At 34.2% G+C, this 25,854-nt stretch overlaps 3 protein-coding genes across 3 annotated transcripts; 1 reads left to right on the top strand and 2 right to left on the bottom strand.

The window, feature by feature from the left end:
• Positions 1 to 1,368: 1,368 nt before the first annotated feature.
• Positions 1,369 to 4,866, bottom strand: LOC137825813 (2-alkenal reductase (NADP(+)-dependent)). Its single transcript, XM_068631600.1, has 5 exons — positions 4,441 to 4,866; positions 3,928 to 4,108; positions 2,937 to 3,103; positions 2,163 to 2,245; positions 1,369 to 1,986 (listed from the first exon to the last, which is right to left on the bottom strand). Exons 1-5 carry the CDS (start codon positions 4,669 to 4,671, stop codon positions 1,608 to 1,610), a joined length of 1,041 nt encoding a protein of 346 aa, XP_068487701.1. The 5' UTR covers positions 4,672 to 4,866; the 3' UTR covers positions 1,369 to 1,607.
• Positions 4,867 to 6,060: 1,194 nt separating this feature from the next.
• LOC137827059 (T-complex protein 1 subunit zeta 1) lies at positions 6,061 to 13,819 on the bottom strand. The gene is made up of 15 exons (XM_068633268.1): positions 13,520 to 13,819; positions 13,355 to 13,418; positions 13,106 to 13,241; positions 12,207 to 12,358; positions 12,019 to 12,066; positions 11,782 to 11,874; positions 10,207 to 10,313; positions 9,241 to 9,355; positions 8,933 to 9,019; positions 8,120 to 8,324; positions 7,878 to 7,972; positions 7,231 to 7,299; positions 7,030 to 7,137; positions 6,792 to 6,910; positions 6,061 to 6,473 (listed from the first exon to the last, which is right to left on the bottom strand). Exons 1-15 carry the CDS (start codon positions 13,651 to 13,653, stop codon positions 6,398 to 6,400), a joined length of 1,608 nt encoding a protein of 535 aa, XP_068489369.1. The 5' UTR covers positions 13,654 to 13,819; the 3' UTR covers positions 6,061 to 6,397.
• An 8,851-nt stretch (positions 13,820 to 22,670) lies between these two features.
• LOC137826891 (probable carboxylesterase 17) lies at positions 22,671 to 24,667 on the top strand. The gene has a single exon (XM_068633047.1). It carries the CDS (start codon positions 23,516 to 23,518, stop codon positions 24,539 to 24,541), a length of 1,026 nt encoding a protein of 341 aa, XP_068489148.1. The 5' UTR covers positions 22,671 to 23,515; the 3' UTR covers positions 24,542 to 24,667.
• Positions 24,668 to 25,854: the final 1,187 nt, after the last annotated feature.

Here is a 25,854-nt window from a genome sequence, read left to right on the forward strand (position 1 = left end):
TTAGTGTTCATTGTATTAATTGTTGAATTGTCATGTTTATGAGCTACTTATTTGAGTGGTTGAGCCTTCAATGGTCTAAGGCTCCTTAGATTTACTTTTGATAGGAGACTAGATGAAGCTCACTGGTCAATAGATGAAAGTAGAAGTACTTTACCAACACTTTAATGCTCTGTTTCTAAAAAGACAGAATTTTTTTTTTTTTTCTAGTCATTTAGACGGATGAAAAGGCGAAGAAAGTTGAATGAGGGTATAAGGTATCTCCTCATAGTTGAGAAGAGAAGAAAGTGGAACCCAATAGAGAAAAGCTAAGTAAGATTTTTTTAGTTTCCATTTTTGTCCCAAATAAATGTTTTTGTCCAATGTAATATTTGAATTGAAAATATTTTCAAAAATAATTTTCTTATATTAATAATAATAAAAACCATCAGTAATATTACTTTTCTTATATAAAAAAATATGTACTTAATATATATATATATATAACATAATGTAATATAAATTAAATAACTATAATTATTTAGATTAATATATATATATATAACATAATGTAATTTAGATTAATAAAATAAAAATAATATGATTTTATTTAAATTTTTAATTTTATTTCTTTATTTTAATTTTACATTTTTTATTTTTATTTATAATTGTAATTTTATATTAATCAACTAAAATATGCACAAAATTAATTATTATTATTTTTTTCTTTTTTATACACAAGGGTAAATTTATAATTTTGTAATTCACACTATTAAAAATAATTCAAAATACTCTTACAACCATTTCATCACTCACAAACTTCGATAAACTTTCTTCACAAATCCACTTTAACATACCTTAATCCAAATAACCTCACTTTCTTCACACTTTCCTCTTAAATCACTACAAATCCACTTCCTCAAATCCCAAGAGAATGATAATATATGAAAAAAGAAAAAAAAAATATACATATGTTATAAGTAATGATATTTTCACATATTTTTATTATTGTGATGGGCTACTATATATGTTATATTTATAGATAGTGATATCTTGAAATCAGTTATATACATATATGTTATATTTATGAATAATGATATATTGATACTAGTTTTATACATGGTGGTCGAGGGTTGTATATGCTATATTTATGAATAATGATAACTTAACATCAATTTCATACATAGTGGTCGACTATTACAATGTTATATTTATAGGTAATGATATATTAATACCAATTTTATACATAATATCGACTACTATATACTTTATATTTATGGATAATGATATTTTGATATCAGTCCATATATAGTGATATAGTGATTTACTGATATATTTATGAATAATGATAATCAGCAATCAATAAACTAAATAAAAAAGGAAACACAAGGGTATTTCAACTCAAACAACTTCTCTAAGCATCCAGCTAGTGCAAATTTCACAAAACAAAGCAAAAATATCCACTGATAAGCAAGAAACGCTAAACGACTTCACACAAGAAAGGAGAAAAACCCCTCTCATACAAAAGGCATAAGGGAATAAACTAAGGCCAAACCGTAGTTCAAGTGCATCCAAAATACTAAACCAAATATGTTTAAAACATCAATCTTCAGCTAGCCATACTGAAAAAATCATCCATGGGCAACACGAATGACTTGCTTGCCAACGTTCTTGCCATGGAAAAGTCCAACGAAAGCAGCTGGAGCACTTTCCAAGCCTTCATTCATGTCTTCAATATACACAATCTTTCCCTGCTTATAGTAATTTGAGACATCTTCCAAAAAGCGCGGGTATAGATTCAAGTAATCACTTTGCAGAAAACCCTGCATTCTGATGCGCCTTGAAATGAGGTTGAATAAATTGTATATTCCAATGGGCTTGGAAGGGTTTTGCTGAGATACCATCCCACAAACTGCAATTCTACCATGAATCTTCATGTTAAGGAGTGCAGCATCAAGCATGTTCCCACCCACATTGTCAAAGTAGATGTCAATGCCATGTGGAAAATACCTGTCATGTAAGCCAGGAAAAATTGTGTTTGTGACTGGAGTTTTGAATGTCAAAGTCATGAAGGATAACTAACCAGTGAGAAGTAGAAATAGTTGTAAACTTATTTCTCAAGAACACTTTTAGAAAAACCATTTTGTTTCCATAGACAATAGCTAACAATTCAATTGTTCACAAACCTTTGTAGAGCCGCATTCAAGTCTAATTCTTCTTTGTAGTTAAAAGCTTCATCGAAGCCAAGCTTATTCTTTAGAAGGTCAACCTAACACAACAAATTCAATGAGAAAATTAACAAAGTACTAGGTTCAAGTATCTGTGTGTGCATTCATGTGTCTAAATGTCAATACTTCATCTATTTTTATATGTTGGGAATCCCTCCTTATTCTAATGGCGACCATAACCAATGAATCTTGATAACTGATCCATTGAATAATGGTAATTCCAAAAGTCTTGGAATTATAACTCTTTTTTGAAAATGTGATGAACTTTAATTACCCACTATGTCTTTATGTGATAAACTTTCCTCTCATTCTCTATATAAAGAGAACTTGTGAGGAAGAGAAAAACAAACAAGTGAGAAAACAACCTAGAGAGTTGATATCCACCATAGTGTGAGATTAGAAATCCTAGTGAAAGGTTAGAGAGAAGTTGTATTTCATCATTCTTGGGTGAGATTGAGTGTTTTCTCACAGAGTGAGATAAACAAATATTGTAATCCTACTTTCATAGTGAAAACATTTTCATATTGAAGAAGTTTGCAACCTTAAAAATTATCAGTGTCATTATTCTATTTGCTCTATTTTCTATTATTTGTTTATTGCTTGCGTAAGTGTTCATTTTTTATCTACACCAAAGAGAGAGAATTAATTCTGATTTTCCTAACAATATACAGAAAAAGGAACAACTAATTCAAGCATTCAGTTTTACTTTCGGCAATCATTAGTGAAGCTGACCTTTTCCTTTGATCCAGCACTTCCAACAACATAGCAACCTTGTAACTTGGCAAGTTGCCCTACAAGCTGACCTACAGCACCAGATGCTGCAGATACAAAAACATATTCTCCTTTGCTTGGGCTGCAAACCTCAAAAAATCCCGCATAGGCAGTAAAACCTGGCATTCCTATAAAATTAAAGAAAAAATGAATGGCTAATTATTTATCAAACTAGACCACCAGTAGAAGACTGGAAGTGATTTCATTTCCATACGTAAGTCAAATAAAGAAAAACACAGAGGCTGAATGTTGAAAGGATTTGCAAGGTCAAAACAACTGTGCCATAAAAGACATGATTGCATAAAATATAACAAAGGAACTCTCTAATATTAGAGGATTCCCTCCAACCAGATGAGACGAAAATAATGAATGAGCTCAAAATGGTGCAATCCTACATTATCAATTAGTGACTATAATGTTCAACAACAGAGTGAATCTATAGGCAAAAAAAAAAAACTATCAACACTTCCAGCAAACTAAAATCCAAATCTGGTGGCACTCGGTTATGAATCAGGGCGATGTTGGGCCAAAATTCCGAAAAAAGGGAAGTTACACATAGCAGTGCATTCTATTCTGTCATAATACATATAGGAGCCATACACAATCTATTCTGCTCGGATTGTTAAAGGGTGCATTAATTCTCCCCTAAAGTTGATAGGTGAATTAAGTCACAGTCCAATAGTAGTGTTTAGACTCTTATACTCTTAGTTTAGACTGATATACTCTTAATTAGAAAGAGAAATATTTGCGCTCATAGTATTAGCTATAGATAACAATGTACTCATAAATCATATGAGTAAGCACAAGCAAAGATACCAATACCAAACGTGATTGACATTTGGATACAACAAACTTGTATAAAATTATAAGATATAAATCCAAATAGGAGACAAAAGAAAGAAAAAAGCATGTGTTGGAAAGTCGATAGTAATAATTGAGGGGAGTGGCATACCAAGAAGACCGACATGGAAAGAGAGAGGAATGCGGTCATCAGGTTCAATTTTTCTGAGCTGGTCTGTTCTTTTGATGAGGCTATACTCTTCCCAGCCAGTGAACCCGGTAATGAAATCACCAGGCTTGTAATTTGGATTATCAGAGTGTATAACTTTCGACACACCAAATCCTTCAAGTGCCTTCATCAAAACACACAGGAATCAGTTATTCACTGTATCACATGGCGTCATATTATAACATAATTAAATCATCAGAAGATTTTAAGTCTAATTTTATCTTATAATGTGAGGTTTACATAACTATTAAATGTTGTAATCTCTAGTCGATAAACCCTAAACCCCTAACAGTGAATGATTTGTAACTTGATTTACACCTATTTATAAACTATTAAATGTCCTAAACTCAATGTGTTTTGTAACCTGACTATAAATGAGTTTTGCATCTAATTATAAACTATTAAATGTACTATTCTCTACTAATGTGGAATCTCTAACAGTGAGTGGTTTGTAACCTGGCCAGGGACAAACGGAGGGATATAAGATCCGTGGAAATCACGCATGCGACCGCGCATGTAAGGATCGCAAGAGAGGTAAAGGTTTTTGACGAGAATTGCTGCGGAGCCTTGCGGCGGAGGGTTGAGCTCGAGATTTGAAAGCTTGAGCTCCATATCTGTTTCTTTAGGAATATCATCTATGTAGCCTTTGAATGTGACCTTCTTGTTCTGCACTACTTCTTCTGCCATGGTGGGAGAAGATCCAATTCAAATGAGGAGAAGAGAACTACTACTACTGGTTCTTGGCTCAAAGTTCAACAGTGGAAAATGTTTATTTGAATCATGACGTGTGCACCTAATCACCTCGTTCTCCAAGTAGCTAGATTTGGATGCCGCGGTCTTCTTCATTCTACCTACCACCCTCTTTACTTCTTCCAACCGCCAATTAGCAGAAACACGAATACAAATATTAATACGGAAAAACATATAATCTTTAAAATAAAAAAACATAAATTTATATGATATAAATTAATAATAAAGATTTATGTATATATTATGCCTTAAATAAGTTTAAATAAAAATAATAATTTTTATAACTGATTTAAAGAAATTTGTTCGTTTATTTTTATAATTTCAATAAAAATTAATATAATAAATTTTGAGTTTTAAAAAATTAATATATTTTTAATTGTGATACAATATACTAATCTCATACGCCACTTTAATTGTGATACGATTTATGTACTGTACAAATCTCATACGCCACTCTTGGGTTCAGTAGAATCATGTAAGAGCAAAACTATACTTTTTGTTTGGAATGGAACACCAGTACACAGTGGAAATATATAAATACATTTTCTTATAAATATGTATTTCCACAGTTTTTCTTTTAGTTTTTTGGTCGCTACTTTTATTTTATTTGACATGACTAATATATTTTTTTCTAAATAATAAAAATATTAAAAAGGTATGGTGTCGATAGATATTTTTCATTTGTATTTAAAGTCATCTTATGTCCTAATTCAGATTATTCATCTCCGAATATTTATTTACAAATTCATAGGATTCGCATTTTTAGCAAAATTTTGTTTTATACCTAGAACTTGAATAAAAATCTTTACTTGAAAAAATTGACTTACTGATGTAGCAACTGGAAAATAGGTCAGGTGAACAATGCATCTCCATCTACAATTTGAGATTAAGTTCATAGAATCGTTAAAAAATACATTGGTAATTAATTAAAAAATTATTTTAAAGGCAACCCAAATGTGATTCTTAAAATTCAATAATTTTATTATACATTAATTTATAATTACATAATAATATAAAATAACTTAATGTCAATATATTTTAATTAAATTATATACGCATTAAAAAATTAATAATATAATATAAAAATAACTCAAACTTGAGGTGTCTCTTATTCTATAATTAATAATATAAAAATAACTTAAACTTTCATTAAATCGTATGCATGTTAAACTAATAAACATAAGTTTGAGGTATCTCTTAATTAGAAATCAATGAATAACAAAATCATTTATAGTGAAAGAAGTATATTAAATGAAAAAGTAGATTTAGATTTTTCAGATATTTACAATGTAGGTACAGACAATACATACATTTGTTGGAGTAAACTTCAAAAAGTAAATCTTTCTTCAACTATTTGAATTCAATGCCATTCAAGTTTCATACAAAATTATAAAGGTTAAAACAAGCAACTTTCCAGGGTAAAAAGCATTCTCTCAACTAATTTTCTACAAAATAGATTATGCTTACAAAATCCAAAACGATCCCAAAATTCAGTCAGAGTACACTTACATGATAAAATCATTGAAATAAATAATAAACTGGGAAAGAACAAAACCCAGAAACTTTTTCATTATAGCAGATTAATTACTGCTGGCACCTCGAAATATAGAGAAAGTTCATCAGTTTACGACACAGCCTATCCAAAAGAGAGCTTCAAGAACATCTAAGTTGGCTTCCGCATGTTACGTCCAGCACGAATCACTTCATCCACCACCAGTAACTGAGATACTATAACTGGCCTGTATGATGGGAGGAAAGAAATGAGGGGGGAAAACTCACACTTACGGTAATGTTAATATGAGAGGAAAAAAAATACAGATTACAATGTATTTACTTTTTGTTTGGAGAGAGTTGAAAGAAAAGAGAAATATTGACTTCTAAAAAGGAAAAATCAAATTTCCCTCTCTTTTCACTTTCCCTGCTATTAAAATCCGTTTCCTCACTCACTCTCCACCATACCATTAGTAATGGCACTGTTTTACTGTTTTAGTATTAACACGTTCCTAGTTTCAAAGCCAAACAACAAACTGAATGTGTCAACAGATCAAGATTCATACCCTGAGTTTATGATTTGGCGTTTCACAGAGTAGTTGTCAAAAATACCCTCCATTGCAGGGTCTACAGGTTCACCTGTGTTCAGGCTCAACCCCACAATATTTCCTTTGTCATGCTCTCCCTGAAACACCATTCAGCAAGTACAATAATAATATATCACTCTTCTATTTTATATGAGAATATCTATACAATCACATTAGGGAAAAAAAAGATAAGTGGAATGAGTTTAAGGAAGTATACCGTGAGGGCAATAATCACATCTTGAGTGTCAAGCCCAGAGTTTTCAGCAAGTGTCTTAGGCACCACAAGAAGTGCATCAGCAAAAGCCGCAACACCAAGTTGTGCACGCTGTTTCAAGATTATAAACATCAGAGTTGAAAATTGAATAAGTAAATACAATTAAACAAGAAAAACATGGACAACCAGAGACTCGTAATTTACCCCTTCAACTGTTTTCTTAACTTCGTTCATCAGATATTGTCTAGCAGCAACTTCAAATGCACCAGCACCCTGATCATGGGAAAGAAAATTCTCTTCAAATCAATTACAATCACAAAAAAATTGCACAAAGAGTTCGTTATTGGAGATATATTAATTTTAGCTTCGGTTTTTCGCATGTAAAAAGCTTCCTTGTAGTTGTACTGATTTCTTTCCAACAATTAACTACTTGAGTGGATTCAACAATAAGCTCAAAATTACTCAATCAACGATGGGTAGGAACAAATCAAGTTATTTAACCTAAATTTATGTAAAAGCACATTATTTTTCTTCTAATTGAATTCATTAATCAACTCAAGCACACATTTGCAATAATGTGAGATCGAGTTTCTGGTTTATTTCGTTATAAACGTGCTGAAAGCATGTCCAATCCTACAATAATCTTTTCTCTTTAATCTAATAAATTATAAACAACACAGTAGCTGCAATGCTAGGTCCAGAATTTCTTCTATAGGGTAAATTCATTTGACTAAGGAAACTATAACAAGAAAATGGAGTTAATCAATATGAATAGCATGAACATGCATATTACAAAAGAAAAATGTACAATTCGTGTATCAAAATAATTGATTGACATAAAAATGTCTTACTAAGACAACAGATTCGTCTTCAAGGGTATTCTTAACGGCCCTCAAACCATCACGTACAGCATCTTTAATCTGAGCTATAGTATGGTCATTAGGACCTGTTTCATCATGACAGAATTGCAAATCTTAAATACATTACAGGAAATAAAATGACAGTTTCTTCAAAAGTCAAGTCAGAGCAAAAATAATAAATAGCAAAAAAGGATCTGATTAACAAACGCAGATTAGGTGAAAGGACAATTTACCTTTAATCAAGATTGTGCAGGAAAAAGGATTCTTAACATTTTCTATGAATGTATATTTCTCTTCACCAAGGACATGTTCATATACCAAACCTGCCCAACCAAGACATTCAGGAGTCAAATCATCTACCGAGTTTACTGCCTCTCCTCCACAGGCCAAAACCAATCTTTCCATGTTTCTTCTCTTTGCTCTCCGTAGGCCAATTATCTAACACAAAAGGTCAAAAAATAAGCAGATGAAAAACAGGATAGGGATTGTCCAACTGATGTCAGCTTATGAGAGTTTACTTCGTGCTACATTAGCAACATGAAATTTGTGTCATGAGATATTTAACATCACAGACATTATTATAATCAAAACATACAGTCTTCAAGGATCACCCAATGGCTTTCGCTCATAGAAAAAATTAACCTCTGAATTTTAACCTAGGGACAGGTCCTGGTTTTAGCTGAATCAGTGCAAACCGACAGTCTTCAATAAAAACTATCTTCAAACTTCATGCGTAAATAATCTAGCAATTTGATCAGACCACACTGGGGCATGGTCATTATTTATTGGTAAAACAATTAATTTCAAAAATATGTTTATAACTTTCTATGTATTTTAATTTGGAATATTTAAGACATTTCAAACTGGGTTCTTCCTTCAACCAATAAAAGAAAATTATGCCTACTGGTCATTTTCAGCCTATTTGTGCATCATTACCTAAATAACTGAAAAGTGAAATGAAATTTCCAAGAGTACTTATACATTATATAGTCATCTTCCCAATATTTAAGTTTTAAAAAACCTGAATGTGATGGTATGCTACTTACTCCTTCCCTTGCAAGGAGGTCCAGTGATGGAGGATCAATTCCCTTTTGGTTGATGACAACAAAGTTGGTATTATCATCAGTGCAAACCTGCATACACATACATGAAGTTATATAGTCAGGAGCAGTGAAATAAAATCAAGCTATTGATGAGAGATGGATCAAGAAAAAGGGGGTTCCAACAATAATCCAGAGACGATTAGTATATCTATTTTACAGAAACATGAAATAACATTATTATGTTATTGGCAATATAGCAGACCAGATTAACATGTAAAAATCAATACATACAGGGAGCAAAACTTCTCTACCTTATTCTTCAGTTCAATGATTTTCTTGACCCTCTCATCAACCTGCCGTCTTTCAGCAGCAACCATAGCCTCTCTCTGTTCCGCATTTGAGTAGAAAAAACCTGAATTTACCTCACTGGGAGAAGAAAACATTGACTTCATTAGTCTTACAGACATCAAACATAGTTCAGATAGGCCAAACATCTGATAGTGAAAACCACACAATGTATATACATCATTGACTTAAAGTGATATAACTGTCGACAAAACAGTGTGTTGATGGGTTGAAATTATTAATTTTACCATTACAAAGTTTGCATGGTTGAAATAAATAAATAAAAATAGATTTCCCTTTATTAATACATATAAGCTTGGTTTGTTCTAGGTTAAAACCGGTTTTTCTAGAAAGAGAAAGCAGGTAATTCAGATTAAAAGAAAAGACAATTGATGTGGCAATACCTAATTTTCTTACATAGTAAATGAATACTTTATTTGTTTCAGGTCAACTAAACCTTCCTTAGTAAAACAGAGTAAACATATAACCAACACTAATGGTAACATATCATGTCATGTGAGCTTACTCATTTTATGTTTCAGGTTAACTAAGCCTACCTTGGTAAACCAGAGTAAACATAAAACCAGCACTAATGGTAACATTTCATGTCATGTGAGCTTACTGATTTTATTATCCAACATAAACAATAGTGTGTCTGAAGTAAAGACATACACAATCAACAAATAGAGACTAGAGACTGATAACATGTGATATTGGTAAACACTAAAAACAATACATAGTAATTAAACGGTTTATACATTAATTTCAACAATATGTCTACCATTCATAATTTATCACACTGTCATACTTAGATAAATATGATAATGTGATAAATTATGAATAGCACTAACATGTTTGGATTACAGGTAAAAGGAATCAAATGACAGCCATAACACAAATTGGAAGATATTGACAAATATCAGGCTGATTACCTCTTCTCATATTCCAAAGATACATTACACGTTAAGATATAGCAATTCTCTGCCCGACGCTTCATGTCAGGGTGTCTTGAACCATGATCAAGGACAAGACCCTCAACCTAGAAAATACAGAGGAATGAACTGAGTGGGAGCAAGAACCGCACAACCCAAAACATAAGGTGCATTAAAATAATATAATTATAACTGAAGTAAGACAATCAAGGTAAGTTACAGTTAAATATGGTTTGCTATTTGCGATATTGCTACTACAGAGCCCAGGTATTATAGATTTGTTTATTCATGATTTATTTGAGTTCAAAAAATTATAAATAACAGAAACTCTCTACTTTACTTTGTTTTTCATGATTTATTTATTTGAGTTCAGAAGCTCTCTAATCAGAAGATAGTCCACTACAACTATGCTTCAGCTCTCTATAGAAGCTCTCTTCATAATGCTTCCTCTGGCTATTTCTCTCAAGAGAAACATATTAAACACAAGGCCACTATCAACTATCAATTTGGTAATCACAACCAAACGCAATTGTTATCAGTTATGACTTACAGTAGCACACAGACCATGAATTATATGGCCTATCTTAGTTAGCCAAGGAGATAAGCAAGATGTGAAGAATGTCAGCACAACTTATGCAATAAGAGGATAACCTGCCCAGAGGTTAAATTCGAATCTCATCAAGATTCCAAACTTTTAGAAAATGGTCTGAAGGATATATTCAAAGATGAAGATGATGAAAAACTACCCTTACCCTTCATCAACTTGCTATACTGAGTTACTAACTACTATCTAGGAGAATGCGAGCCTGTTCAATATACACCGAATGGCAGTGAACAAAGAAATGCTTGGTAGGAGACAGTAGAAATGGATTTAATTTATCAATTCTTGATTTATGGTACATAAGAGGGAAAATATGATTGAAAATTATTTAAAATAGCTTCTTGTTAAAAACTTCTTTTACAAGTACAGATTTTTTTTATATTAGCCAGGATATGAATCTATATCCATAAAGCAAGATGAGCAACAAAGCTTAAAGATTGACATACCAAATGCACAAGAACTATAGACTAAATGTTAAAAACTTTTTCATATTTGGTAATAACTGAGCTGAGAGCACCAAACTGTAATAATTAAAGCTATAATAACAACAAAACTATATATGAATTGATTTCAGCACAAGATGGATAGCTTTTGATCATAACAAGCAAACAGTCCCTCTCAACACGAAACTATCATGCACTAACTAGATCTCAATCCTGCATTTAGAGAAAATCCACCCTGACTGGTTTTCAACAAAGGAAGATAAGCATAATGATTTCAACCAAAACAAAGTCAAGTCCTTGATAAACTGTTACTATCATAAAAAATAGGCAAACTTATTCCTCATCACATCCCAACTTATGCTTGACTAATATTAAGTTGAGAATTTTAGATGCTGTCAAAAGATGGAAATGTAATAACGTGAACATCCAGGTTGTACACAATATATGTAATATGAAATTTAAAAAAATTATCAAAATAGTATACAAATTACTGGAAAAGTGTGGCTGCAAACAGTCATTCATAAAACATACCAAGCGTGTGTCAACATCAAACTTGTGTCGCATATGCATAATCTCCACCATAAAAAGATCAATTTCCTCCTCAGGCTTCCGGATGCATAAAACCTATCATAGCAAAAACCACAAAAAGTTCCGGGTCAATTAAGCAGCAAAATGTACATCTTTAAATAACCAAACAAACATGAAAATAAAATTTTCATATTTATAAGGAATCAAAGTTAAAATGTCTAAAATTCAATATAAACTCACCGCATTAACAATTATGTCAGTCAATTGATCTGCAAGTGATTCATGCAACTGCAAATGATGAGGAAATATACGGTGAGAACATCATGCGTGTTAAAAAGTTATGTTGAGAAGTTATTATTCACTCTGTCTGCAGTATCAATGTATGATCAAATTTGAGCAAAAAACGGATAATATAAAATGAGTTTTACCTTTGTCCTCACGGTTGTTCTAGCTACCATCTTGAGAATCTCTTTATCAGGCTCACCACCCATCACAACAGGAGTCTTAAACTTTTCAAGGAATTGCAGAGTTGCTCTCTTTGCAATATCAAAACCATCAACCAACACGCGTGGATGCATACCTAGAATATCCATATATCATCTCAGCATTAGCAAAGGATGAAATGACAGATAAGGCATCAAAACGAGAAAGGCTCATCCCTCATTTTGAGGATGTTTATTTGCCCCAAATCCTACAACTGAATAGAATAGGATAGCATTTAATGCCTCTCTTTTGTAAACAATTCATGGCCGTTTCAACTGTGAAGGGGATCACACCTGCTGAATCGCAAAGAAACTGCACTCCCTAGTTACACTCATGTTCTCACATCTTTTGCGCATTCAGTCTTGTTTCTTCTAAAATCTGTTTTAGAGGATATTGTACCATCACCTAGTAGCGTTTTTCATCTTCTCTCAAGCCAAAAAATCGTCTTCTCAAAAATTTTCCCTTAATAACTATAAGAAATCACCACCAGTAGAAAATTAACGGCAGTTTCATAGTAATAAAACTGTTCATATAGATAAATAGTCTTCTTTCTTTTAAAATCTACTTTAAAGGTTATCATATCGTCATCCTAGTTGCATTTTACCTCTTCTCTCTGTAGCAAAAAATACCCTCATCTCTAATAAAAAAACCAACTAACCACAAGAAATCACCACTTAATCACAAAAAACAGTAAGAAAGTTCATACTAATAAAGCTGGAAAGCTGGATAAAGATAAACAGTCACATGTTAGAGTGTACGCCTACGAACACACAAAGAGAACAAGCAATGCAAAGAAAAACTCAGAAACAAATGCAAACTCCAACAGAGACTCAAACTCACTAACCTTCATCAATGTAACGTTCCGACTGCTTCATAAGTTCGCCAATGAAGATGACAGTGGAAGTGGTGCCGTCTCCGCTAGCGTCATCCTGCGCCACAGCGGTCCTCGCAATCATAATCGCCGTCGGGTTCTGGATTTGCTGAGATCACAACAAACAAGATCAAAACACGTTCCGCCGTAACGGTTTTCAAGTGCTCGTAGTAGCAGATCTCAATTAATAACAGAAAAAAATGAAGAAAAAAAAAAACTAACCATCTCTTTCAAGAGAGTGTTGCCATCTTTGGTAAGCTTAATATCACCAGCGCCACCAACGAGCCTGAATCAAAGAGTGTATCAGAAACAACAACACGTAAACAGATACGAATAGAAGAAGAAAACGAAATGGAAAATATAGAAGAGAAAGGAAGAGAGAGAGACATTTTGATGGTTCCTTTTGGACCGAGGTTGCTTTTGAGTACATCTTGCAAACCCTTGGCGGCATTGATGTTCATGTGCAGTGCCGCCGATTTGTTCAGCACTTCGGCGTTAGGGTTCAGCGCTCGCAGAGACATTTTCGAGAGAAGAAAAAACAGCGACTGAATGAAACGAGTGCTTACAACTTGAACGGAAGCAGTGAAGAGGAAGTGGGGTTCTCTAGGGGTTTCAGTCTTTGCAACTCGCAGTGAAACGGCAGCTGAATCCTCGTTTTATGTTTTTAAGCAGCGCAGAAATACGCCATGTCGTTTATGAGGTCTTTATTTTTTGGGACACTTTTCTGGGCTTTAGATGGTAGCCCAATTCTCGATAATTTCTTCCTGCACTCCTATATTTTCTTCACTCACCTTCTCCCACATTGCAACCACAAAATGACATTTTAAAACATCTATGCTTCTAAAAAAAACACAATCCATATTTTTTATACAATCATATTATAACTCTCAATACTATTATTTTATTATTTTTTTATATTATTTAATTACAAATTTACTTTTTATTATATATATTTATTTCTAAACATCATTTTCCTTATAACATACTAAAAATATGTATTTTTGGAAATGATGATTTCTATGCACAATTTATTACTTGTAGTTAATTTTTAACTATTTTGGATTATCATTCTAAAATACTTCATAATAAAAAAAAATATTACGAAAAAAAAATTAAAAACAATGTAAATACATTCCAAAAATATGTTTTCGGAAAAGATATAACTTTGAAACATCTTAAAATATTTCTTATATTAAAATAAAATTGTCGAAGCATGTGTAACAATCATTGAAAAAAACTGTATTATGTTACTTTTTCATATCTTTTCTACCTGGTGGAGTCTAGCTAACTTCAAATGTTCTTCGTATTTTATGGATAAATAAAATGAGATGAAACTTACTATTTAGCTAATACTTTTGGATAACTTTTGTTTTTTTTTGGAGAAATTAATTTTAAGATTTTTTTATAATTTCTCCACGTATTTAAAATTAATACGTTATCATATATTTTGTGTGAGATGTGTTTGGTAATTCCTTTTTTTTTTATGAAGAACTTGAAAGTGATATTTGTTCACTGTAAATACACTCTACTTGTTCTTATTATAAAAATTATATATGAATTATTTGATATTTGAGTTCTTTTTATGTGACTTTTAACAATAATTATAATAAATTATGAGATAGAAAATACAATGATATGGGAAGAATCTATCACATAAAAAATACAATGATATTAATTGAAATTTAGTTCAGGTGAAACAAAAATCCACTTATGATTGTGTCATTAGAGTTAGATGCATACATAACTTTCAAATGAGTTAATCAAAGTTATGACCTAAGAATTCATCAAGGTATACTACTATTATAAGATGAGCTCAATATGTGTTTATGTGATTAAAACCTTTCCATGAATATTCTTTCAAAACATAAATTCAGAATTTAGGAGACAAAACAATGTTTTTAAGATACATAAATTTGTGAGTGTAAAGCAAATTGATGTGATTCCACTAGCCATATAGAGAAAGGTTCTTGACCTTCTTAGGAATCACCTTGAGTTGGACATTATAGAGGCACTTTTCTTAGAGTTGGATCATTGTTCTAAGACAAGAACTCACCAAAAACTAGTACCAAATCCTAAACTCATTTGGATGAACCAATTATAGTCAAATTGAACCAAACAAAAGAGGTAGAATTAAGAAGTACCGAACAGAATTGCATAAGAACACATTTCAACCGAACAAAATGAAATTAAAAGGCAAAGAACAAAACATAGGTGCTGGAAAATTAAGAACAGCCGAACCAAAAACAAGACAACAAGCTTAGAACAAAGAATTAACAAAGAAGAAAGGAAGGAGAGAAGAAATGCTCATGGAGATGGAAGGAGGATGGATGATCTCGCCACTAGAAGTGTGGAATGCTCCTAGATGAGAGTGATGCCGCCACTTGAGGACTCCATTGATCCATCAAGATAAGACTAGAGAAGAAGGCTCAAAGCTCTCCAAAGTTCACTCAAAATTTGAGTAGAGTTTTCTTAGATTAATTCCAATCTGAATTTTACAAAGGAAGCACCTCTATTTATAGCCTAAGGTGCTGAAAAATAGGTGGGAAATTTCAAATAAACTCATTTGAAATTCCCACAAAAAACAAGTCACATGGGAGGTGTGACCTTTTTCTACTATGACACCTCCCAAAAACTACACCTACACCACTCTCCTAAGTCACATGGGTAATGTGACTTTATTTTACATTTTCACACTCCTTTATTTAATAACCACACCTCCTAAAACTATACAAGAGTATTTCAAAGCTTGGCATTGCCCCTCATGGGATGGACTTGGGCTCTTTGGGCTTTGGCCTTCTTGGGCTTGGGCTTTGGGCTTTGGGCTTGGGCCTCATCTTTATTTTATGTCTTCTTTTAGTTTTGAGAAGACTAGAAGGAAGAACTTCAAATGTGAGGGTGGATGTCCTCTTCCTCCATTAATAAAAGCCTCCTTTATTTGATTCTCATCACAAACTAAGGGTTTTATGGGTTTGGTTGATTTCTTTGACTTAAACTCTTATGGAAAAAAATTGTTTTGTTAAATATTGAAGGAGAACTAGATTTAAGTTAATTGAAAATAAATAAGTGATGATAGCTTAACCTTTGTGATTGAATATTTTATCAATAAAAAATAAAACTTGATATGAGTAAAAATAACTTTTTCACTAACACTAAATAAACATTAAACAATTTTAATTTTTATTACAAGAAAGTATTAGATTCTTGTAAGAGTGAGTAGTTTATGATTTGCAACATATACTTCTACTTGTTTAAGTATCAAGTAAAAACCACTTTCATCAAATCTTGATGAATATATGTAAAGTACTCGTCAACATGAGACTTTAGTGCATTATCTAATAACACAAAACAACAAAAAATAACAAAGGACATTAAAAATATATTTTGATTTGTAAACCAGTAACAAATATAAATTGTTCCTAATTCACACTATGTGTTAAATATTTTTAGTCAAAAGATTAATTCATAAAACTTAACAACCTCTTCTTATATGTTTTCTCATTTAGGAGTTTTTGATATCATAATTTTTATCTAACACAATTGGAAAATTCACAAAATAATTGATACTTTTAATACAATCAGTGGTCATTTTACAAAATAAAATAAAATAGAAAATGCTTAGTCTTCAACATGTGTGAACACTAATGTTTAGATTTGACTTATCTCTACCATGAATACATGTTTATCTAACACTTTGTGTGTGTTTGGTATGAGGTACTAGAAACTTGTTCAACATAATGTCCCAAATTCAGTGCAGATTCTTGGGTGGAATTTCAGGAAAAAACCATTCCGGAAGAATTTTTAAGAAATTTTGTAAAAACCAAGGCTATCCTCTACCGAAACTTGTGAAATTCCGGCCTAATTTTTGCAATTTCATTCTTGGTCCGTACTGCGCTGAAAAAAAATCACACAAGCACTTTCGTATGTTGTTTGCACCCAGGCAAGGAGGAACGTCCATAAACGAATCACAAAAAGAAGATACGGGGAAGAAAAGCCAGGACGTTTTGTTTTCGGAAAACCGGTTTTGTTCACTCTCGGTCTGGGACTTACTGCGCCTTACTCCTTGGGTATTTTGGTCTGAAATTTTTACCAGACATTCGTCACTGTGTCTTTTGAGTTTTGCCTGAGGTTTGAGCCCCAGATTCGTCCCACAAGATCGGCAATAAATTTTTTATTCGTCACTGCCAGGGCTGAAAGGAAGGTTCGTTTGTGTGTAAAACTGTTTGATTTTTTTCGTGGGTAAATACTCATCCGTTTGACCTGAAATCTGTCGCGTTTTGTCCCAAATTCAGTGCAGATTCTTGGGTGGAATTTCAGGAAAAAACCATTCCGGAAGAATTTTTAAGAAATTTTGTAAAAACCAAGGCTATCCTCTACCGAAACTTGTGAAATTCCGGCCTAATTTATGCAATTTCATTATGGGTTCGTACTGCGCTGAAAAAAATTCACATAAGAAACTTGTTCAACATAAAAGTATTGAAAAAAAAACACTAAGATGAACATCATTTGAATTGTTTGAAGGATAATTCCAACAAGCCCTCACTAAATTTTCCATTTGAATCATTCATTGAGTTAATCTATGTGCTTAGTCAAAGTACATCACTCTCTTACGAAAAGGCATGTATGGTTTATGAAATAGTTTATTCTTTCATTAGTAGTTAAAAAAATAATTACTTCATACATAAAGAAATATTGAAAAAAATATTTAGTGATTTGTGTTAAAGATCTAACAGCATTTTATATTATATAACTGGGTGCAAACATTATTTTATAAATTGATTTTATAAAGATGGGTTGAACTTAAAAGTTCACTTTTTAATATATGTTACCAGAGTTTAAGGGTGGACAAAAAATCCAAATTACAAAATCCAATCTATAATTTTCCAAATCCATATTAGTTTTGATCCATTTAAATGGATTTATTTCAAATCCAAATCCATATTTTTGGATTTCAAATCCAATCCATTTAATTGGATATGGATTAAATATGAATTGGATACATTTTTGGATTATCCAATTTGTATTTTGGGTTGGATTTTGACTTTGCCCGATCCAGGTTGAGCCAAGACAATTCGGGCGCAGGTTAAGCAAAGTTGACCCAAGTCCAGCTGAATGAGCCCGGACAGATGTCAAGCCGAGCGGGCCCGGACTGATGTCGAGCCAAGAGGGTCCAAGCCGATGTCGAGCCAAGGGGGCCAGGGCCGATATCTAGTCATTCGAGGTTGGGCCAATGTTGAGTTGTGCGAGTTCGGGCCGATGTCTAGTCGTGCGGGCTCGGGCCAATTTTGAGTCATTCAGGCCCAGGCCGATGTCGAGCCGAGCGAATCCAAATCGATGTCGAAGTAAGCGGGTCTGGTCGATGTCGAGACGATTGGGACCGGACCGATGTCGAGGCGAGCGGGCCCGGGCCGATTTCGAGGCGAGCGGGCCCTGGCAGATGTCGAGTCGACTAGGCCCGGGCCGATGTCGAGCTGACCGGACCCGGGCCGATGTCAAGCAAATTGGGCCCGAGCAGATGTCGAGTCAAGCGGGCTCGGGCCATTGCTGAGTCAACTGGGCCCGGGTCGATGTCAAGTCGACCGGGCACGGGCCAAAGTCGAGTCGACCGGGCCCAGCCCGATTTTGAGGCGAGCGAGACTCGACCGATTTCGAGGCGAGTGGGCCCGGGCAGATGTCGAGACGACTGGGCCTGGGCCGATGTCGAGGCGACCGGGTCCGGGCCGATGTCGAGCCGGCTGGGCCCGGGCCGATGTCAAGCAAGCTGGGCTCGGTTAGATGTCGAGCGGGCCCGGGCAGATGTCGAGGCGAGCTGACCCGGGAAGATGTCGAGTCGACCGGGCCTGGGACGATGTCAAGCAAACTGGGCCCGGACAGATGTCGAGTCGAGCGGGCCCAAGCCGATGTCAAGTCGAGCGGGCCTGGGCCGTTGTCGAGTCGGGCGGCCTCGGGCCGATTTCGAGGCAACTGGGCCCGGGCCGATGTCGAGCCGACTGTGCCCGCGCCGTTGTTGAGGCGACTGGTCTCGAGCCGATGTCGAGTCGACTGGGCCCGGGCCTTTTTCGAGTCGATCGGGCCCGGGCTGTTGTCGAGTCGACCGGACTCGGGCCAATGTCGAGTTGAGTGGGCCCGGGCCTATGTCGAGTCGAGGGGGGCCGGGTCGTTGTCGAGCCGAGCGGGTCTGGGCCAATGTCGAGTTGTGTAGGCCCGGGCCGATGTCGAGGTGAGCGGGCATGGGCCACTGTCGAGCTGACCAGGCTCGGGCCGATTTTAGAGCCGATTGGGCTCGGGCCGATGTCGAGCCGAGCGGGCTTAAGCTGATGTTGAGCCGAACGGGCCTGAGCCGATGTCAACGGGCCCGGGCTGATGTCGAGTCGTTCGGGCCGAGCCGATGTATAGTTGTTCGAGCCCGGGCCGATGTCGAGTCGTCCGGGTCGGGGCCGCTGTTGAGTTTTCTGGGCTCAAGCCGATGTCGAGTCGTCCGGGCACGGACCGATGTCGAGTCGTCTGGGTCGGAGCCGATGTAGAGCCTAGTTGGTCTGTGTTCAAGTTGAGTCGGCTTAGGCCCAGTTCGAGCCAAGTCAGTCTTTATCCATATCAAAATGGATTTAATGTAATTGACAAAGTGAATTTAATATAATTAACAAAGTGGATTTAATCTGGATTCAATCCACTTTAAATATATTTAAAAAAAATCCAAATATATTTAATATAGTTAAAGTGGAATTTGGATTTTAAATCCAATCCACTTATTTGGATTTGGATTGGATCTAGATTGGAAAATCCAATCCATGTCCACCAGAGTTATTTAGAACACATCATAGCAAGAGTTTGTCAAACTTATCAAGTCACTCGCTAAATATATAATCTTAAACACGAGTTGACTCTCAACATAAGAAGAGGGTATTAGAGATTTTATATCAACTAAAAATATGAACATTTCACTATATAAGTAAGTGTAAATTTTATCTTAAGAATGAATAGTTCGTAAGTTAGAGCATTTTGGTGTCTTTTTCACTGTCTCAGTCGTTGGTTTATCTTTCTTTTTCATTGTCTCATTCATTGGTTTTATCTTTGAAGATGAAGAGGGTGGAAAAAGGAGAAGAAAGAAAGGAGGGAATCATCAACCCAAAGAATAAAGATGAAAAGCCTTTGGCATGTCGATGGGTTTTGAAATTTGGCAGACCCATGTGGATCTGTGGATGAGAAGAATCTTGACTGTTAGCACCATGAAATTCATGTGAGGTTAATATGACCCCATGTTTTTGTACGTGGACTGCAGAATCTAGTATAAAGTAAATATTGTAATTGTTCATGGCTACTTCTCCACATCCCACTCCATTGGATCATGAACCACCTTGCATGAGATTGTGATTCTTGGAACAAAATCTTCCAAATTGGACCTACTCAATATTTAAAACTTTATAGACCAAGGTAAAAGGCTCTAATAGCACACCCTTATCCCTGTAAAAGCCCCTATAAAAACAAAGAAAAATAAAAATTAATTACTAATAGTTACAAAACGAACCCGTGTGCTGCACTCCAATACTAACGGCTACTACAAATATTAATCAGAAGCATTATTTGTACTTAATTATTCACTTTCGGTTAAGCCGACACAGTCAAAGACCTGGTACAATCACACCACTTAATTTGACTTTTACTTAAATAGAAAGAAAGTATTTCTACTCGTTAGAATCAAATCATTGTATTTGAACTAATATTCATTTTAAAAGATCGATGCTCTTTCATAATTAAAAGATGTTCTTACTAGGGAGATGAGACCTAGGGAGATGAGATCTAGGGAGATGAGACCTAAAGAATTATTGAAGTCTTCTTTTCCTTCCTTCGGTTGGGCAGGTGAATGGTTGATGAGCTGGGATTCTTCTCGTCCTCCTTCTTCTCCTTCGGCGCTCGGTCTCGGGTAAGGGTACCTACGAAGGCATTCTGACGCTCAAGTCAGTAAAGCGGGTGGTCAGCTCTCAGGTAGGTGAACAGTAATAAATGACGTCTCTTACTCATTGGGATGTGTGCTATTTATATTATTCCAATGGGTCTACCTTGTTGGGTCCGTTTATCGAGGTGGATACCACTTAGGGTTGCATTACCTAATTCTTAATGATGGATTAGCTTCGCTGACCTTGGTTTGGACGTTAACGATGATAGGGGTCGGCCATCGGCCAGATTCCCATAGTCTCGGTCGTCCCGGCCAGGTCTTCAGAGGTTTCGGCCGAGTCTTCTAAGGTCTCGGCCGGCTTTACCTTAGTCTCGGTCAAGCTGACCAGGTCTCGGTCAAGTTGACTACGTCTCGGCATTGCCCATACCTGTACAAAAGAAAAAAAAGTATATAAAATATTATTGGTATGGAGAACTATATTAAACATGTAAATTTTGATAAGTATCGTATTGATGTTTGATATATCAGAAAAATTTATTCGAATATTTTAAGTAGAGTCAAAATTGATAAAACTTTATGATATTTAACAAAATTTGATAGTTAGGATTCAAATTGATTAAGTCAATCTGCGGGTGCGGTGCATGCATGCATACATGAATGGTGGATATTGAAAGATATGTAGTTATCAATTACAAGAACTAAAGAAAAGTACATGTGCATCATCCTGAATAGTAGTTATCAACACTATTACTTGAAAATAAAGTTGAAACAAATGTCAACTTAATGGAATCCAGGGTGATTGTGCAAGCATATATATATATATATATATATATATATATATATATATATATATATATATATATATGCACACTTAATATGAAGAAGAATATGTATAAAACAATACATTTTTAATAACTAGTATCCTAGATCAATTAATAGTAAAAATTATATGCTTAAATATGTATTTATATTTTTTTATATAATAAATAAATTTTCAACCTAAATTATATTGTAATATTATAAAATTTACTTGATAACATTTTAGTTTATAAAATAATACATAAAAAAATTAACAAAAATAATTTTAATAATTTATTTACTTCAAATATTCCAAAGATTGAAAATCTAGACTAAAAATAAAAACTGTGTAAAAATACAGGTAAAAGAAAAAAACATATTTAAACACAAAATTGTACAAATCAAACTAAAGCAAACACTTTATCTTGCATGAAACTTATGTATGTAAGAATCCGTGTGCGGGTGTGTATTGGAAGAAGACATATATGTAGAGAGATATGAAAGAAATAAAGGTTTTGTGTTTTCTTTCAATATTGAATGAAGAAATAAATAATAGAAAAAGAAATTAGTATAATATTATGAATAAGAATAGAAGGCATATCTGTGAGAGATATGGGATATTTAAAGAATAAAGTTAACTTTCCATTTGGTAGTACTTGGAATTAGAAGAATATTCTTTGTTTGTTTTTTTATTATAGTGGTCTTTCTGTCTGTTTAGTAGCTTCTAACACTAAATCATCACTTTTTTTCTGGTCTTTAGTGGTCTTTAGTAGCTTCTAACACTAAATCATCACTTTTTTTCTGGTTTTATAAAGAAAGCCAAAACAGCCATTTATAATTCCTCGTAACACTGAAATTTATTTAAATATCTCTCACAACATAGATTATTGTTCTATACACGTCCTGTTAAGAAACAAGATTATCTGAAAATCACAAGACATTGATAAATTAAGAAACGAAAATAATGTTGCACAAGGATAAAGTGCTTATGACAGATGTCCTTGTTCACTTCACTTTGTGGATTGGGTATCCAAATCTCAAACAGATAGGCCATGAGGAAAAAAAGTCACAGAATTTAAGTGTCATAATAGGGGTGCAAGTTGCAACATGCTTGTTACAAAAGTATCGCACGAAGTGCTGCATTTACCTCTCATTCAGCAGATAAGAATAATGTTTATCCCAAACACCCCCTCATTCAATTGGATTCTCCCTGTTCATTTTCACACTCATCATCAAAATAAATCTTTAATACAATCTATTCACTTTTATTTATACTGTTTTGGTTACCCTTTTAGAATGGCTAAGTCAGAGCGGTGGATGTTAATCCCATTTGATGATCTTTAATTAGAATAATCGTCCATAACCCGTAATATGACGAGGATGTCTGTTTTTGTCCAAAGGCCATTAAACCATCTGGATTTTCGGCTATTCGGGCCCCTGGTATAACACAATCCAATGAGACAAAGACAACAACAAAATATTAAGATTTTCCAACTTCACGCAAGAATCTTCATAACAGCACATGCCTATCAGAATGAAGCTTCTTCTCGAGCTTCTTTCCAACTTGGACCCTTCTTCTAATTGGTCAATTCCCACTTATCTTCTTATTCTCTAATCCTCTATAAAAGGACCAAACCATGTAGCATCGTGTGGCATCATCAAAACTAAGGAAAATTCATATTTTTACTCTTGACATGGCTAGCCTTTCAGTGAAGCATAACCCTCAAGTGAACAACATTAGCCAGCAACGTGAAATCATCACTGAAGAGATCCAAGGACTCATAAGAGTCCACAGAGACGGACGTGTAGAGAGGCCACCAATTGTGCCTAGTGTCCCCTGCACATCATCATCAGAACGTGGTGTCACACCCAAAGATGTTATCATCAACAAAGAGACCAACTTGTGGGCACGTGTTTATGTGCCACTAAGTTCTCACACAAAGCCTCTTCCTTTGCTTGTGTACTTCCACGGTGGTGGATTCTGTGTTGGTTCTGCTGCTTGGAGCTGCTACCATGAGTTCTTGACCAACCTTGCTTCCAAAGCAAACTGTGTAATTCTCTCTGTGGATTATCACTTAGCCCCAGAGAACCGTCTTCCCGTGGCATATGATGATGGTTTCAAAACTCTCATGTGGGTGAAAAGAGAAGCACTGAACATCTCCAGTGCGCAAAAATGGTGGCTGAATCACTGCGACATGTCTTCCCTTTTCCTAGCTGGTGACAGTGCAGGTGCCAACATAGCTCATAATGTGGCCACACGCATGGGATTATCATCAAACACCTCAACGGCACCATTATCTCTGAAGGGTGTGATACTGATTCAGCCTTTCTTTGGAGGAGAAGAAAGAACAAACTCCGAGAAGCATTTCCTTCAGCCACCCAATTCAGCACTCACTTTATCCGTTTCAGACACTTATTGGCGCTTGGCACTTCCTCTGGGAGCAACTCGTGATCACACATATTGCAACCCTCTTGCACATGGCACGGTGAAGTTGAGAGATTTGAGGGTTTCTTCGATTATGGTGTGCGTTTCAGAAATGGATATTCTGAGAGATAGGAACTTGGAGTTCTCAAAAGCTTTGGCTAAAGCAGGGAAAAGGGTTGAAACGGTTGTTTTCAAAGGCGTAGGCCATGCATTCCAAGTGCTGCATGATTACCAGCTTTCCCATTCCCGAACCCAAGAAATGATGGCACATATCAGGAACTTTATAAACCAGTAACTTCTCTGTTTCATGGGTGCTGTTTTCTGTTCAGATTACATGTTTAAGATACTTCATCCATTAGAAAATTACATTTCATTTCATAATATATAATAGAACTTAATTTATGTTTCTACCAAAAATAAACTCAGAATTCGGTGAGAATTGCGTATTTCACAAAGAATCGAACTTTTACGATAAGAGAAAGGTTCATCTCTAAAGACTAAAGAGTGCTTAAGTCACTAGAAACACAAAGATGATGATAAATTCTTAACATAAAACTAAAAGTAAAGTATAAAATCAAATTTAGTGTCTTCCCTTACCGCACAAGTCATCACTTATTTATAAATAAGATCATTAAGAAAAACATTGAATGATTATCATGAGATATAAATGAATTTTATAATACTCACTACCCTATGAACTCTAATAACCTATAACCGAATTATGATATATTTATGTGCATTAAATATTATATTAAATGAACTGTTATTGATCTGATGTATCGATCTAATTAGAGGTATGTGTATTTTATAATTAAAATTTTATAAGACTGAATTACAGCTTGAGTTCACTACTTAATTCTTAATAATTGCAGTATTTTATCTATTGATCAAAATACTGGTTTTTTAACAGGAAATAAATTATCTTTACCCCCACAATACTGCAAAATATAAGTGTATTTAGTTTTTTTAATAGTAAACATCCTAAATCCCCCTCTTTTTTTCAGCTATACTTCAATTTGCTTCAAAAATCCATATCTCATATACATACGTATCCCGATACTAATACTATTGGGATACTTCACTTGGTCTCCAAACCTAAGAAGCACCAACACTCTTGTTTATTTAATTTGTCTAATTTCCATATTTTTTTTATACTTCACCAACCTTCCAATAATGAAATCCTTCTTTATACAAACTATTTTAAAAAAATAACGAGATCGTGTTATTTGTATATGCAATAATAAAATGTAATTTATGACAAGTGTTATTTATACAATAACAATATTAAATGCACATCACTTCACCCATATTTTACAAAATTATGAAATTTTTATTCGTTTATACATTGTGAGTTTACTTTATTATGAGATATTTATTTTGACTATTGTCATAAACTCTAAATAGTTTTTATAACATATTAAAATTTGTATTTTAAACTTAACTCAATTTTTAAAAAAAATATGCCTTTAAGTTAAGATTTTTTATAGTTGTTTTAGTAATAATAAGTCAAATATTTTTTCTATAATAGAGTTTGTTAAAAAGTTTATTTAAATTAACTTGATTTTTATAAAATCGATTTTAAGATAAAATTTACATACACTTGTATAC

Source organism: Phaseolus vulgaris, chromosome 8, assembly GCF_000499845.2.
Source record: "Phaseolus vulgaris cultivar G19833 chromosome 8, P. vulgaris v2.0, whole genome shotgun sequence".
In the NCBI taxonomy this organism is placed as follows: Eukaryota; Viridiplantae; Streptophyta; class Magnoliopsida; order Fabales; family Fabaceae; genus Phaseolus; species Phaseolus vulgaris.

Excerpts from the sequence above, each read along its gene's own strand:
- LOC137827059 (XM_068633268.1), bottom strand. The coding sequence starts at position 13,653 with ATGTCTCTGCGAGCGCTGAACCCTAACGCCGAAGTGCTGAACAAATCG. Across the intron at positions 9,356-10,206 it reads TCTTTGGAATATGAGAAGAG|TGAGGTAAATTCAGGTTTTT; the intron begins GTAATCAGCCTG and ends TTCTTCTCCCAG. Across the intron at positions 7,138-7,230 it reads TTAAGAAAACAGTTGAAGGG|CGTGCACAACTTGGTGTTGC; the intron begins GTAAATTACGAG and ends ATCTTGAAACAG.
- LOC137826891 (XM_068633047.1), top strand. The coding sequence starts at position 23,516 with ATGGCTAGCCTTTCAGTGAAGCATAACCCTCAAGTGAACAACATTAGC.
- LOC137825813 (XM_068631600.1), bottom strand. The coding sequence starts at position 4,671 with ATGGCAGAAGAAGTAGTGCAGAACAAGAAGGTCACATTCAAAGGCTAC. Across the intron at positions 2,246-2,936 it reads GTGCTGGATCAAAGGAAAAG|GTTGACCTTCTAAAGAATAA; the intron begins GTCAGCTTCACT and ends TTGTTGTGTTAG. Across the intron at positions 1,987-2,162 it reads TTGAATGCGGCTCTACAAAG|GTATTTTCCACATGGCATTG; the intron begins GTTTGTGAACAA and ends CTTACATGACAG.